This window comes from Chiloscyllium plagiosum, unplaced genomic scaffold, assembly GCF_037043375.1.
Source record: "Chiloscyllium plagiosum isolate Xiang-an unplaced genomic scaffold, Cpla_swu_hap1 HiC_scaffold_7, whole genome shotgun sequence".
Lineage (NCBI taxonomy): Eukaryota > Metazoa > Chordata > Chondrichthyes > Orectolobiformes > Hemiscylliidae > Chiloscyllium > Chiloscyllium plagiosum.
In genome coordinates, this window is record NW_028270145.1 from 27,421,537 (window position 1) to 27,438,880 (window position 17,344).

Sequence of the window (17,344 nt, forward strand, 5' to 3'; positions counted from 1 at the left end):
CTGTATTTAACTACCATCACCACTTGTTAGTTCAATCTAGATTATACACCAAATGCTAACAGGTTGAAATAGGCACGAACCATAATCAAAGACCCATTAGAACAATTTTCCACTTCTACAAAACGTACCAGCATACTTGCATTCAAAGTGACTTCTTCCTAGCCAGTAAGTACTTCAGGTTGCATTTTTAAAAACTCATTCAGGGATGCCAGTTTTGCTGACGGGGCTAGCATTTACAACCCATCGCTGATTGCCCTGAAGATCAATTGTGGTGACAATGTCATTAAGGAGGAAGTTCCAGTAATTTAATCCAGCAAGTCTAATGAAGTGGCATTTTGAAGTCTTGATGGTGAGTGGCTGGAAGCGGAGCTTGTAGGTGGTGGCCACGCCTTTGCCTTTCTTGATAGTCGTGGCCACCAGGGGTGTGGATGGTGTGGTCTAAAAGTGTATTAGTGAATTTCAACAGTAAATTATACACACTACCACTACTGAGCACCAGTGGTGACAGGATTGACTGTTTGTGGATGCCATACCAATCAAGCAGTTTGCTTCTCGAGGGTCGTTTGAGTTGCACTCATCCAGGGAAGTGGTGAGTATTCCATCACTCTGCTGACTTGTGCATTGCAGATAGTGAACAGGCTTTGGGGAGTGAAGAATTGAGTTACTCGCTGCAAGATTCCTAGTTAGTGATCTACTCTTGCAGCCATAGTATTCACATGACTGGGTCAGTTCAGTTCAGTTTCTAGTCAATGGTAAAATAAAGATTCAAACTTACAGTTAATAGGTGAATGAATGACATGAAAAAAAAATCACACTTTAAATCTTTTACTGTAATAAATAACAAAATTAGTTGACAATCTTTTTGTAGGGAACTTACATTTAAATTACAGAAAGCAGGGATACAAGATGGCGGCGACCCAGTAGGTCCAAGTCTGCAGAGCTCTGCCTAGGACTCGGGCAAAGTGGGCTGCCCACCTTCACCTCACCTGTTAAATCACTCAAAATAGCTTTTGCCCAGCACTCTTAGCCATTTTGCATCAAACTTTAACAGCTTGGTGTTTTTTAAAAAATGACTAAGGGCAAAAACTCTCTCAGTTCGCAACAGGCAGGGACCCCTCCCCCACCCCTCCCCCACCAGCAGGGACATCCGCGGCTGCCTCGGGGGACTTGCCTGCAACGGCGAGCCTGAGCTCGGAGATCGTCAACCTCCAGGAGAAGATCGATACGTCTATCGAGGATGCCCAGTCCAGGTGGGGTTCGATCTCGGTCATGCTGAGTAATAATGACCGAGAAATCAAGAAACTTGGGCAGCGTGTCGGAGAGGTGGAGCAATGGGTCGCAGCCTCGGAGACTGCTGCTGAGTCATCCGTGGGTCAGGTTCAGGCTCTGGAGCGGCAAATTCAGACCTGAAGGAGCACATCGACGACCTTGAAAATCGAGGTGGTCGGAAAAACATCAGTTGCTGGGTCTTCCTGAACAGGAAGAGGAAGGCCAGCTTGTGGATTTCTTGGAGCAATGGCTCCCACAACTATTAAAGCTAGAGTCGGAGCTGGGCTGGGTGCAGGTGGAGTGGGCCCACTGGGTTGCTGTGCGCAGGTCCGGGTCTGACCAGCGCCCCTGCCCGATTCTAGTCCGACTTCAATATCACAAGGAAAAACAAACGCTGCTCGAGGCCCCCAGAGTCTTGGGGAAGGATCCCCATGCCATGATGCAAAAGGGCTCCAAGATAATGCTGTTTGAGGATTTTTCTCCGGTTGTGGTCAGCAAGAGGAGGTTATTTGACGAGGCGAAGAAGCGTCTGAGAGACTTAAATATTCAATACTCTATGGAATAGCTGGCAATGCTGCGCTTCAGTCATGGAGGATCTGTTTATAACTTTGGATCACCGGAGAAAGTAAAAGAATTCCTGGATGCTCTCAAATAGACCACGGGACTTGAACTGTACAGATAACAACTTTATTTTGCACCCCCCCCCCCCCCACCCCCACCCAACTTTGTCATCCTTTTTTCTTTTTCCATCTCTCTTTTGCCCATCTTTCCCTGGGGCTTATTCTTTATTCTTTCTTTGGTCTCCTATCTATAGCTCATGCGGCTTATTTGATTTTTGAGGGAGGTGTTTGAGTGTTTTTTTTCTTATTTAGTTGCCTAGTACTTGCTGGGATTGTAATTTCATAATTATATATATTTTTATCTTGTGTTGTTTTATTAGGTATATCTAGGTGATAGGGTGGGGGGGGTGGGGATGTCACCCACTTTTAACTCCTGTTTTATAAGATACTGGAACTTATTCACTCCATTTTGTGATGCCTGGGTCGAGGGCAGGGCCCTAGCTGGAAGAGGTTATGGCGGGGCTATTGGAAGGTACTCGTGCCCCCCGGGAGCAAGGGGGAAAAGTCTCCTTTCAAATATGTTTTGTTATTTTTACTTAGGAGTAGTTTTTAATTGTGTTGATTTAACTGTTTTAAAGAGTTCGTTTATATGTGAATTTTTTTCGGCCTTTATTCAATGTCTTTTGGGTGGGGTTCTTCCTCCTGGGGGGACCTCGGGCCTGCCTGGACGATCATGGCTAGCCATTCACTTAGGTGGTGCACCTGGAATGTCAAGGGAAGTAATTCACCAATCAAAAGGAAAAAGATATTATCAAGTCTTAAAAAAGAAAGGGTTGATGTAGCTCTTTTACAGGAGACACATCTACTTGATAAGGAACACTCGAAGCTGCAACAGGGTGGGTTTGGCCAGGTGTTCTTTTCATCTTTCAGCTCAAAAAGTAGGGGAGTAACCATTCTTATTTGGAAGAATCTTCCTTTCCAAATGTTAAGCCAGATAAAAGATAAGCCTGGACGGTATATATTGATAAAGCCCTAATATACGGAGGGGAATACGGGGATTTTGAATCTTTACTAGCCCCCGGCACACCCTTTTAAATTTGTAACGGAAGCATTCTCTAAGTTGATGGCTTTTGGGGTCCGCCATACAATTATAGGGGAAGATTTTAATTGTATTGCCAACTGAAAGATGGACAGGATATCTCGAAGGACTGCGGGCATATCTCTGAGGCAAGTGGCGGATCTGAACAAGGAGCTGGGACTGGTAAATGTGTGGAGGTGTCTCCATCCCCAGGGTAGAGACTTTACTTTCTATTCTAACCCACACAAGTGCCATACCAGAATTGATATGTTCTTTGTCTCCTCAACCCTTTTGAATTCGATACTGTCTTGTAAATAGGTAATATAACCATTTCTGATCATGCCGCAGTATATATGGAAGTTAAGACTAGTGATGATGGGATAGGTCCCCGACATTGCCGTCTGAATCCCTTCTTATTGAAGGATAGCAAGTTTATAAAGTTCTTCTCGCAGGAATTTAAAACCTTTTGGGATATCAACTCAGGTACAGCCAGTAACCCTTCGATGATGTGGGAGACCACTAAGACATATGCACAAGGCTTGGTCATCTCATATTCTGCGACCCGGAAAAGACGAAAGGAAGAGCAACAGCATCTGCTCGAGGCTTGCCTGAAGGCGGCTGAAACTGCGTATGTTGCTAGGCCTTCTATTACTAAGCTACAGAGGATCACAGCCCTTAGGGAAGCCTTGAATACCGCACTTATTCAAACAACAAAGAGGGAAATACTATTCATGAAGCACAGATTATTTGAATATGGTGACAAGCCTGGTAGGTATCGAGCATACCTTGCCAGAAAGAAAAAGGCTCCCCAAGCCATTAGGAAGTTCTATTTTGAATTGTACAAGTCACAGGACTGTGAGGATAGAACTAGGAAGATGGAGTCTTTCTTTAAATATTTGGCCCTTCCGGGCCTAACCTTGGAGCAGGTGTCGCTCTTGGATGCCCCCTTGACAATTCAGGAAGTACAGGATGCAGTTAGGCAGCTTCAGAGTGGCAAAGTGCCTGGGCCAGACAGATTCCAGGCTGAGTTCCAATGAAGAATTTATAGGGGAACTGGCCGCGCCATTCGTAAAAACGTACGACTACTCATACAGTCAGGGCTGCCTCCCGCCTTCATTGAGAGAAGCAAATATCTCTCTCATTCTCAAGAAGGGAAAGGCCCCAGAAGATTGCTCATCATATAAACCCATATCCTTGTTAAATGTGGATTTTAAAATTCTCTCAAAAACGTTAGCACTCAGATGGAGAGAGTTTTACCATTCATTATAAAAGAGGACCAGACGGGGTTTATAAAGGGTCTCAGGTCAACTAATAACATTAGAAGGGTCTTAAATATGATACAAACCTGCCAGCAGGGAGCAATACCAGGTTTAGTTGTCTCCCTAGATGCAGAGAAGGCATTTGATTGGGTAGAATGGCCATATCTTTTTCATACGCAGAGAGGTCCCCCAGGACTTTCAAACTGGCACAGGATAGACATGGAATATATCTTCCTTGACTTCCTTACGAATATGGTGCACCAAAAAAACTGAATTATTTTATAAAACATGGCAACCATTGTTGAAGAACATCGACACAGATATTTCGGCCACATTGTCCAGGGCTTTTGCTTAGCCGTGGTCATGGTTCTGGCTGGTTCAGGGGCCCCCAGGAAGAAGAATCCCGTATAAATATGGGTTTTATTATGACTTGATATAAATCTATTTTGAGCATGTATCTAGTTATTTAATTACCTTGTTGTTTACTGTTAGTAATGTGTGATATTCTATTTTATGTTTTGGTTGTTCATAGGATAGATTAGTAATTAGTTTTTTTTTTCTTCTTTAATTTTATACTGGTGTTGTTATTATATTGTAAAGTGGAATACACTAGTTTGTATTATTTTTGTAATTTTGTAAAAAAAAAACTTTAAATTTTTAAAATAAAAATATATCTATTAAAAAAATTACAGAAAGCGATTTCTCTCATTGCACTCTCCAATGAATTACAGATCTTACATCAGTCAAACTGTTGTTGCTGCTTTCAATGGATTTCCATTCCCTGTTCATTGAGTAATTTCAAGTGATCACCTCCAAGGAATTTTCCTTAGTTTTTGTACAGTTTCCTAAATACATGCACAAAAACCTTTTGTTTCAATTATTTTTTTCCTTTGCCAAACCGCACACATTTCCAGGAATCCTTAGCTAGCTGAATGCATGTCTCTGACTACAGATTGTGTCCCTCCCACACTGAGGTGTGGTAGCACATATGCCAAGCAGTTTCTTCTCTCTGTTGACCACACACTAAAATTGCTGTCTGTCTGTAACATTCATTGATTTGTAGAGATGCCTGTAACATGACTTTAAAAATCACTTCCCCATCATTCTTCCGCAAAGCAAAATGAATCACATGGAATTTGTATCTAGGTAGAAATGCTAGTTAGATACTTTATATGCAACTCTTGATTTTTAAATCTTTGAAGTAAATGGACAGTTAACAGCTTGAAAAATGTGTTGCTGGAAAAGCACAGCAGGTCAGGCAGCATCCAAGGACCAGGAGAATCTTACCTGCTTGCAACCCGAAATTTTCAACATCTTTCTGGGACTTTAACAAAATGCTGCTTCTGCTGTGGTCTCCAACAGTGAACACCACACACCATAGCTTCAGTGACACTGTCTGACCTCGATTTGGTCTTTAACCACCTTGGCCTGTTGTCAAGTAGACTTCAAAACAGATCATATGACCTTCCCCAATTAATTTGAATTAAAGAGACAGTGTCAAAACTTGACAATTTTATAACCTCAATGATAATTTTTAAATCCTGACATTCTTTTGCAATTTTCTCTCATTATTTTACATTCTGTTATCATCTTCCCATTTAGCACAATCTTGACCCAATTTCTTGCAAGGATGTGTCACAGCTTCTTCACTTTTAAGCGTTTTTCTCCACTCTGGGACTCAAATCCATCCTCAGAATTTCATATCAGTTGGAGACAAGTAATTTTAGTTTCAAACACTGTATCTGTTTGTCTCAATAGCCTGGAATTCTGCTGCTGTATTCTGTTTTGACACCCGCAGCTTAGAATCTCCAAGGAAGTTCAACTAAGACATATAAAATTTATGTTTAAAGCTTTTCAACTCTTTTCTATCAATCTAAGGTTTACTGTTTATTTACTTTCAAAGTCTTAGTTTTTGATTCTCTGGACATAGCTTTAGTCAAAATGGTAATTTCTGCAGCAGATTAAAATAGCTTCTGATTTCATCAGTATACTCAGTTTGAATGTATTTCACTACCAGACCTGGAGAATGCAGTACTTTACCTCAAGCTAAGGCATTTCCTAAGTATGAGATTGACATAATTAATAGACAACTTTGACAATATTCCAACAATAAGAGGCCCATTGATTAAAGCATAGTTCAAAGTAATTCTATACGATGGAACAGTAAAACAACTTCCATCAATACCTTATATCGAAATGTTTTATAGAGAATCTATAGAGAAACGTGCATCTTTTGCAAGCATTCAGGGCTAAACCAAGACAGTATTTCAGAGAATAAAAGTCTTTTTTCTCCTCTGTGAAAAGCAAACTAATTCACCTTCAAATACATCTTTAAAGTTACACTTTACAGTCAGGTTAAATACATTTAATGGTACTGGTTTGTCATAAACTTCACTCACTGGTACAGAGTTTTCTGGAGCAACACAGGACATTCCCACAAAAGATATCAGCTGAGCTTTCAACTTCTTGTCTTTGCTTGCCCCACTTTATAACAAAAGTAATACTTTGTTCTCCTCGCATCACATTTATTGGCTAGCATTGTCTCTTTGACTACTCTAAGAAGAGCCATATTTTCATTTCTGATTCTAATAAATGTTCTGTTCACTATTATCTTTTCTGTTTATTAACATTATAACCTTCTCAGTGGATCTGATTCCTAAAAGAATATGGTATTCAATTATTCATTAAGAATACTTGCCTAAGATTTCCAAAATAAAAACATAAATTACTGGCGAAATTCAACAGGTCAGGCAGCATCTGCGAGAAGAAAGCAGAGTTAACGTTTCAAATCCGGTGACTCTTCGTCAGAACTTTCAATCCACATCTTATTTCTCAGCGACTGCCTCTGGCTCAGACTCACTACATGGATTCCAACTGAAGTTTCATCCTTTGTAATTTGAAACCAGAGGAGAAAGTGAGGTCTGCAGATGCTGGAGATCAAAGTTGAAACTTTATTGCTGGAACAGCACAGCAGGTCAGGCAGCATCCAGGGAACAGGAGATTCGACGTTTCAGGGAAGAAGGGCCTGTGCCCGAAACGTCGAATCTCCTGTTCCCTGGATGCTGCCTGACCTGCTGTGCTGTTCCAGCAATAAAGTTTCAACACTAATTTGAAACCACCCAGACAGGTTCTGATGAAGAGTCACTGAACTCTAAATGTTAGCTGTGCTTTCTTCTCACAGATGCTGCCAGACCTGCTGAGTTTCAAGAGAAATTTCCTCTCTTATTTCAGAATGCCAGGATCGGCGGTTCTGTTTTACATAAGGTTTTCAAAATACAGGTCAAGCTTCATTGAGGTATACCATCAAACAAAAAACAATTATCAAAACCCATTTCTTCACCTTTTGCAAATTCCATAAAAGTTTGATTTTTCCCTCTTCTCATCAAATTTCTAAATTTTTGTCTGTAAACTTCTGAAACTAATATACATTAAGCACTGCTCACTGGGCCAGCACTGGAAAAGTGCAGTGGTCTTGCAGGGGTAAAGGAGATTACAAAGGATGAGGAGAAAAGTCAGGAAAGACTTGAGTGAGAATTGAGGCATTGGTGAATTAAGGTAGGTCAGTTGGCACATGGGTGATGGGTGAACTAGACTTAATGCACATTAGGATACAAACATTAATGTTTTGAATAAGCTCAAATTTACAGCAGGTCCAAGATGGGAAGCCAGTCAGAAGAGCTTTGGATCAGTGGAGACTAAATTCAACACAGCAACAGAGAGAGGCTGAACAGGCTGAGGTTGTTTTCCCTGGAGCGTTGGAGGCTGAGGGATGACCTTATAGAGGTTTACAAAATTGAGGGGCGTGGATAGCGTAAATAGACAAAGTTTTTTCCCTAGGGTATGGGAATCCAGAACTAGAGGGCACAGGTTTAGGGTGAGAGGGGAAAGGTATAAAAGAGACCTAAGGGGCAACCTTTTCACGCAGAGGGTGGTACGTGTATGGAATGAGCTGCCAGAGGAAGTGGTGGAGGCTGGTACAATTGCAACATTTAAGAGGCATTTGGATGGGTATATGAATAGGAAGGGTTTGGAGGGATATGGGCCGGGTGCTGGCAGGTGGGACTAGATTGTGTTGGGATATCTGGTCGGCATGGACGGGTTGGACCGAAGGGTCTGTTTCCATGCTGTAGATCTCTATGACTCTATGGTTTGAAGTTTGGTGATGTTAGAAGTTGAAGTAATGGCATTGCTGTTGAACAGCTTATAGAACTGGAACTTAATTCCAAACAGTACCAGAACTCTAAAGTTAGGAACAATCTGGTTAAGCCTCAATGGCCAAGAGATAGAATGAGATGATAGTTATAAAAATGGAGTTTACAGAGATGCTTGGAATTAATGATTTGGGCCGTCCCAAGTAAAAGTGAAGCAAAGTTCTGCTCATTCAATACTAGATTGTTGGATAGAAGATACTTTCATACCATCAGTCTAGACTGGTCCCTCCAATAAAATCTTGTGTGCACCAACCTATTGTAATACTTTTCTTTTGTTTTATTTGAACATTATCAACATCAATCACTGAAATACAAAGACAGGCAGTAATGAAATGACTTGCATTTGCAAGAAAAAAAACCTGTGTATAAATAATTATTATATTCTGATCACCCCTAAGTTTTTCCCCCATTTCACTTCCAAATAATTTACCTCGGAATTCAGGTGTGTACAGCAAGGTTTGAAGCAGTGAGTTGAGGTAGCAGGTGCCCCCCTGGTTTTTGATTCCACTGAGGTTACTGGCTGCTCGGTGTGGTGGCGGGTCAGTGTCTTTTTTCCTGGATTTCCACCCATTCATAGTTTTGTTCTCAGACACAAATCCAACATCTTCCTCTTCTTCAAACATGTCCCCAAACATCCTGAAGAATTCGAGGCACACAACCTCTCATATGGTTGCTTTGGCCAAACAAACCAAACTTGCAGCTCTAAAGTTTATGCTATCTCATTTTTAGCAACATCAGTTGTTTTGATTTGTGGATAGCTGTAGATTTGAAGTTCAGACGGTGTATTTCCCCTGAAACAAAGAAAATATTTGCAAGTTATAAAATCAAAGAATGATACAGTACAGACTGAGGGCCTTTAACCAGTAGTGCCTGCTGTTGGTTGAACTAGCCCATTCCCCATCTTTTTCTCCACTGATCTGATCTTTTCTCAAGTGTTTATTGTATTCTTTCCACCATTCTTTCAGGCAGCCCTTTCTAGAATACAACTCACTGAGTATTAAATGTCCCTTCATGTCACCTCTGATTCTTTTGCTACTCACCTTAACTGTGTCCTCTGGTAACTGATCATTTGCCTTCCTTAGTCTATCAGAGTGCATTAAAAAAAAGTAACAGCATTAAGGGTTAACCAACATATATTCCGTGATGACAAAAATACATCAGGAATTTCTAATTAATAGTTTTATTTTTTTAAAAATTATAATATGATTCTTGATTTATATTCCCGAGTTGCTCATATCCAGCAGTTTAAGATTGTTATACTGCAATTGGGAGATAAGAACAATTAGATGACCAGAGTATCAAGCCACTGAGGCTGAAATATTAAGTCAATGAAGATTCCCAATTAGCAAGATTTACACAAAGTATAAACTAGGAAAGCAACAGCCATAAATATACTATAAAACAAAAAAAAAAGTGCTGGTAACAGTCAGAAAAATCAGACAGAATTTGCAGACAGCACAGACAAGTTTATGTTTCAGGAACACATAACTCAACTACTGCCAGACTGAGGGATTTGGAGAAACCAACTTTCACTGGGTTCTGAATTCTCATGATCTCAAGTGTTGCTTAGGGGTCTGAAAGGGTTACTCCTGGATTGAGTGCAGCAAGTACCATCTCCTATGAGGATATCATTGGGACTTGGTCAGAGGTACAGCTTGTAAGAGAGAAACCTGTGGTTAATATGATCCCAATAGTCTCTGTAAAGGTGTAGCTCATATTCATGCAATCTGAAAATAATTTCTGTAAATACTATGAAATTCATATTGTTTACTCATCTAGGCTTTTCTAATTAGACCAGATCATTAGATAGCCTAATCTTCACAAGACACCTTCATAATCGAAAGAATCCATACATAACACTAGGTGCATGTACATTTATATTCTGGCCCGTTTGAACTTACTGTAATGAGCAATTGATCATTTAAGAATAATACTGGTCATGCAATATATTCCCCATTGACTTCCTCACGAATATGGTGCACCAAAAAACGGAATTAATTCGTACAACATGGCAGCCTTTTTTGAACTACATTGACACAGATATTTCAGCCATATTGTCCAGGGCCTTTGTTTAGCTGTGGTGATGGTTTTGGCTGGTTCTATTCCTGATGAAGGGCTTTTGCCTGAAACGTCGATTTTCCTGCTCCTGAGATGCTGCCTGAAATGCTGTGCTTTTCCAGCACCATTCTAATCTAGAATCTGGTTTCCAGCATCTGCAGCCCTTGTTTTTGCCTAGTTGATTTTAACCCTACTGCGAATCCTCTTGCAAGGATGCCTGCCTTGAAGAAGTTTTCCTCCTCTCCCTACAGCGCTATTCCTGATGAACAGCTTTTGCCCGAAACGTTGATTTTCCTGCTCCTCGGATGCTGCCTGAACTGCTATGCTTTTCCAGCACCACTCTAACCTAGAATCTAATGGTTCTGGCTGGTTCGGGGCCCTTGGGAGGAGGAATCTCGTATAAATACGGATTCTATTATGACCTGATGTAAGTCTATTTTGAGCATGTATCTAGTTACTTAATTACTTTGTTGTTTACCGATAGTAATGTATGATATCCTATTTTATGTTTTGGTTGTTTGTAGAATAGATTAGTAGTTAGTTGTGTTTTTTATTTTATATTGGTGTTGTTATTATATTGTAAAGTGGAATACACTTGTTTGTATTATTTTTGTAATTTTGTTAAAAAATCTTTAAAATTTTCTTTTTTCAATAAAAATACCTATAAAAAAAGAATAAAACCAGTCAATTCTTGCAAATCATTGCAGATTCGTCTATTTCTGTTTAAACCTTTTATGGCTACTTATATTACAACCAAGATTTGATCATCCTCTTCAGGTACTCATTCATGGAGATCCAACAGTCTTAAAACCTTACTACAAAATAACCTGATCATAAGGTTCAATACACCAGGAACAGCAATAATAAAGTTTCTGCAGTTTACACTTAATGAGGTTTAACTTCAGGTATTAAATACTTCATTTGTTTGGTATTTGGACAGATTTAGCTTATTAATTGGTGTATTTTATTAATTTCAGCAAGTGCCCAAATGTCTCAAAAGTAAGGAAATTATGTAGATTTGACAATGACCGGTACAGAGTTGCCACATTGACCCTGAGCACCTCTCAACGTAATGGTGCTTATAGTCATTTTTAATCAACATGTACAGATATGTTATGACATGTCTGGGACAAGTGGAACTTGAACCAGACCATAAGAGCATTTAATGATATTTATGTTGTCAATGTGGAGGTGCCAGTATTGGACTGGGCTGGACAAGGTCAGAAGTCACAAAGGAGTAATGTTCAGAAAGCCTGTGATTTCAAATAAACCTGGTGGACTATAACCTGGTGTCATGTGATTTATATTTTTGGGTCAATAGAACACATTGTAATATAGTGACATGGTTTTTTTCACTATTATATTAACAATCTGCATTAAATAAAACAACAGATATATGGATTTTTTGAAGTTGCTTAGAAGTGTAGATCAATAAAAATGCCTTTCACCTCAACATTGAGGTGAACCATGAGTCTACAGCAATTTGAGAAACATCAATTTGCTGAAATGCTATTACTTTAGATCCTTCAATCAAATTTTAAGCAGTCACCCCAATCACTACTTCCATAAATGTGTTTTTATTTAATAGAGTAAGCTTAAAAACAGATTCAAATCCAATATAATCTTTAAACAAACATATTAAAGCTCTATGAAATTATACTTTAAAGTTTACAGAAGCATTAACTGTGTTAGTTACAGGAATGCTGTGTATGTACCCAAAATGTTATAATCATTGTGAACCAAGTTGGAGTGTACCTAAACAAGTAAGGCCTGAGGTTGAAGATTGCATTACAACCTAAACTGACAAGAACTAAGGAATTCCTAAAATCTAGTAGCACTGAGTATGAAACAATAAAGATTACCTCTTATAATTTTCTCTCCACTGTTCTGCATATGTCAATCCCTTCTAGCTACTATGTTAGCTAACACTAAATGGGTCCCTTTTCTCTGGCACCATTCCTCCCATCTTCAAGACTACTATTACTGCCATTCAAATTCCCACTCTTGATTCATTTCAATTTTGATAGTGCAAAAGAACACATCAGAATAAACTGGAGTGAAGAATGAATTTAGCTGAAACAAGTAAGTTGTCTATTAAGTACAAATGATAATAGAAAGTGGCAGATAATATATGGTTGCAGGATTATAAGGATAGTGATAGCTAGATATAAATTTATGGGCTGATTTGCTGATGAAGGGCTCTTGCCCGGAACGTCGATTTTCCTGATCCTCGGATGCTGCCTGACCTACTGTGCTTTTCCTGCACCACTCTAATCTAAAACAAAAGATATAAATTTATGATTATGGTTGGTTTTAACAAGAAAACAAATTTGGAACAAGGACAAAACTCATCAGATTCTAGTTTCTACTTTCCTGTATGCATCAGAAACCAAAATAAGTGGACTTCGGCTTAGTTGGAAGGTAGATGTCACAGAATGGTTGTAGATGAACTACACTGAAAGGATGACACTAAACCAGATGAGCATGGCAATACAATGACAGATCTCTTGGTGAGAGTAGCTACAAGAAGCAACCGTTTGCCCTATCACAGACCTTCTCTTGTGTTTTTCTTCCCTCTCCTTTTATTTGCAGAAAACCTATAACCTCAGGTCAGCAGGGAGACCACTCCAACATGCTGCCCTCATTGCCAACATCCTAGAAGCAGTCTTCCTCCCCGCCGCTGTCGCAATTATAAAATGTGACGCCCACAACTCTGCCACAGATCCCGTCAAACAAGCTAATGCCACTCAGGAATCTGTACGACCCCTGGCCACTTATGCTCTGCAGATCCCCAGGGTGGTGAAATCTCCAGAGTCCCCTGATCATCTCGATGCAGTCCGAACAGCTCAGCAAGCCGTCACACCAGAGGAGAGGGCCACATGGGCCCATATTGGTGCCATACAATCACCGTCCTTACAGGTTCTTATCCACCCCGATGGCTGCATCAACTACCTGAAAGGCCACCTGCACTTACTGACCCTGGTGGCACACGGAATCGGACACACAGGCAAGATGCTGTCAGCCATTCCTGGTATGCAGCGGGATTCGCTGCAGCTGCCCAAGCCCTGCTGTCACAGCGCCTCATCTGTCTACCGAAAGATGCAGGGAAGCCGATGGCCAAACATGACTACATACCTGTTCCTGAGGGTCCATTCACCCACCTTCTAACTGACCTTGCCCATATGCCTCAGAAAGAGGAATACAAATATGTCTTAGTCTTTGTGGGCGGCACGGTAGCACAGTGGTTAGCACTGCTGCCTCACAGGTTCAATTCCTGCCTCGGGCGACTGTGTATAGAGTTTGCACATTCTCCCCGTGTCTGCGTGGGTTTCCTCCGGGTGCTCCGGTTTCCTCCCACAATCCAAAAAAAATGTGCAGGTTAGGTGAATTGGCCATGCTAAATTACCCGTAGTGTTAGGTGAAGGGGTAAATGTAGGAGAATGGCTCTGGGGGGTTACGCTTCGGCGGGTCGGTGTGGACTTGTTGGGCCGAAGGGCCTGTTTCCACACTGTAAGTAATCTAATTATCTAATTGTCAAAAAAATCTAATCTAATTTATAAGTTATCTCAGTTCTGAAGAATTATGCATTAATTTTTCACCTCCCTTCCTACAAATGCTGCCTGTCTTGAGTATTCCCAGCATTTTATGCACTAAAGACTTTCAGCATTCATAGTATTTTGCTTCTGAATAAGTAGGATGGATGAGTGGGATTGAATACAATTATTGTAGCCCAAAAGGTGGCCATTCAACACATCTGCATCAGCTCTCTGAATGAGCATTTCCACATGAAGTATGTTCTCTGCCTTCTTTCTGAAATCCTGTGTTATTTCTTTTCAAAGAACAATCTAACTCCCTTTCAAATGCATCAAATAAGCCTGTTTTCACCAGACTCTCAGATACTGTATTCCAGACCCTCGCTATGTGAAAAAGCTATTCTCAAATCAATTTTGCTTCTTTTGCCAATTACTTTAAATATGTGCCATCTTGTTTGCAATCCTTTCACAAATGGGAATAGCTTCTCCCTGATCAGGCCATTCATGTTTTAGAATATCTGTCAATCTGTCATTTTGGGTTTCTCTCCAAGGAAAGCAGTTCTAACTTCTCCAGTCTATCTTTATAATTGCAGTTCCTCATCCTCAGAACCATTCCTGCCCCCTTCAGTGTGGCACTCAGAAACACAATGCAGTACTGCAGTGCTTCCCATGCTTCCAATAGTACAGGAGCCCCATTTTGCAGCTTGAAACTTAACACAACATCCTAAGAACTGGGAGTGAAAAGAAAGGACCTCTTCCTTTGCAAGTGCAGACCTGTCCGTCAGTGCAGGATGGAGTTACTAAAACTCGAGTTTTCCACAGATATCACAGAGCTAAAATATCAGCATGAGACACCACTTGGGACCCTGAGCCACACCTTTGGGAAGTTGTGTGGCTATGTAGAAAAGTTTTCTAACCAGTGGAGATAAATCAAAGCAGATTACACCTTTGAACTCCAAAGTCTCAAATTAAAGATGTAGTGGAGCTTAAGGCACACGAGAAGAAACTGATGCCTAAAATGTTATTTTGTGTCTCCCTGTTAATAGCTGCAACGGTAAAGGTATGCATAAAGACATTATTAAGGAAAACTCTTACCATTCCTACAGTTCCACCAGTCTGTAACTTGTATCGACAAATTGTAGAACCTTCCAGAACAGAAAAGAAGCACATTTGGGGGGAGCGGAGAGGCCAACTTCGGGCCCAGGAGCACGCACTTCAACTCGGAACTGAAACTATTTTATTCTGATTTGATTTCTATCCCGATTTTTGTCTAACAGTAGTGAAGGAAGGGTTTGAATTCAGTGAATGCCTGGCATAGATTTAACTCGCAGCAACTGCGTCTCCCTGGGAACCCCCAGACGGCCATTACTGCTCGTGGCCGGTTGATTGCGCCTGCGTCATCGCGCTGCATTCTGGGATCTGTAGTTTCCAGCGCGAGGTTTAATGCGGAGACGGTAGGGGTGACGAACTACAATACCCAGCTGCCTGTTAGACAGAGGCGAAGGTTTGTGGCGGGGAGGGAGGCGAACTTTGAAAGGCTGGAGCGACTTGAAGCAATTCGTCAATTCCTTTTCACTGTAAAGTCAAATAGATTTAACATCTAAAGATGTGTCTATGTATTTTGTTAGTGTACGGTTCGTGGACCCTTACTGTGAAGAATATGGGTCAATGTCTCACTCCTGGCCTGACATTGTTGGTTCTGGACTGAAGGAGTAGTTCCAGAGGTGCCCTCTTTTGGATGAAACGTTAAGCCAAGGCCTCACTTTGCTGATACGCTCCTCCCAAGACTTGGCGCACGCCCCAGCCCCTCCGAACCAAATACCTAGCACCTTCAGGTGGTCGGTCCTGACGGTGAAGGGGATCGAGGATTGGTCGGCCCAGTTCCCGAAGAGCATGGCCTCGCTCTTGCCTCGGTTTACCTTGGCCCCCGAGGCCCGTTCGAACTGGTCACAAATGCACATGAGTCTGCGCACGGACAGCGGATCCGAGCAGAAAACAGCGACGTCATCCATGTACAGGGAGGCCTTAACCTGCAGGCCCCCACTGCCAGGAATAGTCACCCCTCTCAGGCTCGCATCCTTCCTGATGGACTCGGCAAATGGCTCTATGCAGCACACAAAAACAAGGCAGGAGAGAGGGGGCAGCCCTGCCTGACTCCAGATCTGACTGGGAAGCTATCTGATTCCCACCCGTTGATTGAGACTGCACTGACAATGTTGGTGTAGAGCAGTCTGATCCAATTGCAGATTCCCTCCCCAAAGCCCATTTTGGAGAGAACATCTCTCATATACGTGTGTGATATCCTGTCAAAGGCTTTCTCCTGGTCCAGGCTGATCAGGCAGGTGTCCAACCCTCTGTCCTGCACGTAGGCGATCTTCCTGCCCGGCACAGCACAGGTTTGGTCAGGGTGAATCACCGACCCTAGAGCAGACCTGACCCGGTTGGCGATTACCTTTGACAGAATTTTGTAATCTGCATTCCACAGTGAGATTGGTCTCCAATTTTTGAGATCCTCCCTCTCCCCCTTCCGCTTGTAGATGAGGGTGATGATGCCTTTCCTCATGGATTCACTCATGGTACCTACCCGAAGCATACTGACATACACCTCCAGCAAGTCCTGGCCAATCAAGTCCCACAGAGCGGAATAGAGCTCGACCGGTAAGCCGTCGCTTCCGGGAGTTTTATTCTTTTCGAAGGACTCGAGGGCCTCGTCCAGAGATAGCGGCTGGTCCAGCCTCTCCCGTGTTCTGTCGTCTAAGACCTCCGTGATAGAGGACAGGAACGACTGGGAGGCCGCGCTGTCGGTCGGCTTCGTGTCATACAGACTGGCGTAGAAGGATTTACTGATCCTCATGACGTCAGCCTGAGATGACGTTATCGAGCCATCTTCTTCCTTCAGGCTGCTGAGCACAGAGCTCTTTGTGCATCTTCTGGAAGAAGAAACGTGAGCACGTCTCGTCCTGCTCCACCGAGCGGACCCTGGACCGGAAGATTATCTTGGAGGCCCCGAAGCAAAGAGCGAGGCTTGCTGGCCCTTCACCTCCTTGAGGTCCTCCGTGACATCCACCCCCATCGTCTGCAGCAGGAGCAGGTTCTGCATACTTTCCTGGAGCTGGGACAGTTTTCCCCGCCTCTCTCTCGCCTCCTGAACACCTTTGAGGATGAAGAACCTCTTGATGTTCCCTTTTACTGTTTCCCACCAGTCCGCTGGGGACTCAAAGAGGGGCTTCACGGTTCTCCAACCTGCGTAGTCCCTCTTGAGCTCCTCAATGTTTCCCGGGGTCAACAGCTTTGTGTTCAGGTTCCACGTTCCCTTACCAGCCCGCTGCTCGTCCTGTAGGTGACAGTCGGCCAGCACTGTCATTGCTATTATACG

The 17,344-nt window shown here is 42.1% G+C and overlaps 1 protein-coding gene across 1 annotated transcript in view; it reads right to left on the reverse strand.

The window, feature by feature from the left end:
* The window catches only part of usp40 (ubiquitin specific peptidase 40), a 135,769-nt gene extending 120,428 nt beyond the window's left edge, over positions 1-15,341 (reverse strand). The window contains exons 1-2 of the mRNA XM_087988867.1: positions 15,064-15,341; positions 8,808-9,168 (exon numbers count right to left, since the gene is read on the reverse strand). Coding sequence (XP_087844993.1) covers positions 8,808-9,012 — 205 coding nt within the window. The 5' untranslated portion in view covers positions 9,013-9,168; positions 15,064-15,341. The remainder of the gene's footprint in view (positions 1-8,807; positions 9,169-15,063) is intronic.
* Positions 15,342-17,344: the final 2,003 nt, after the last annotated feature.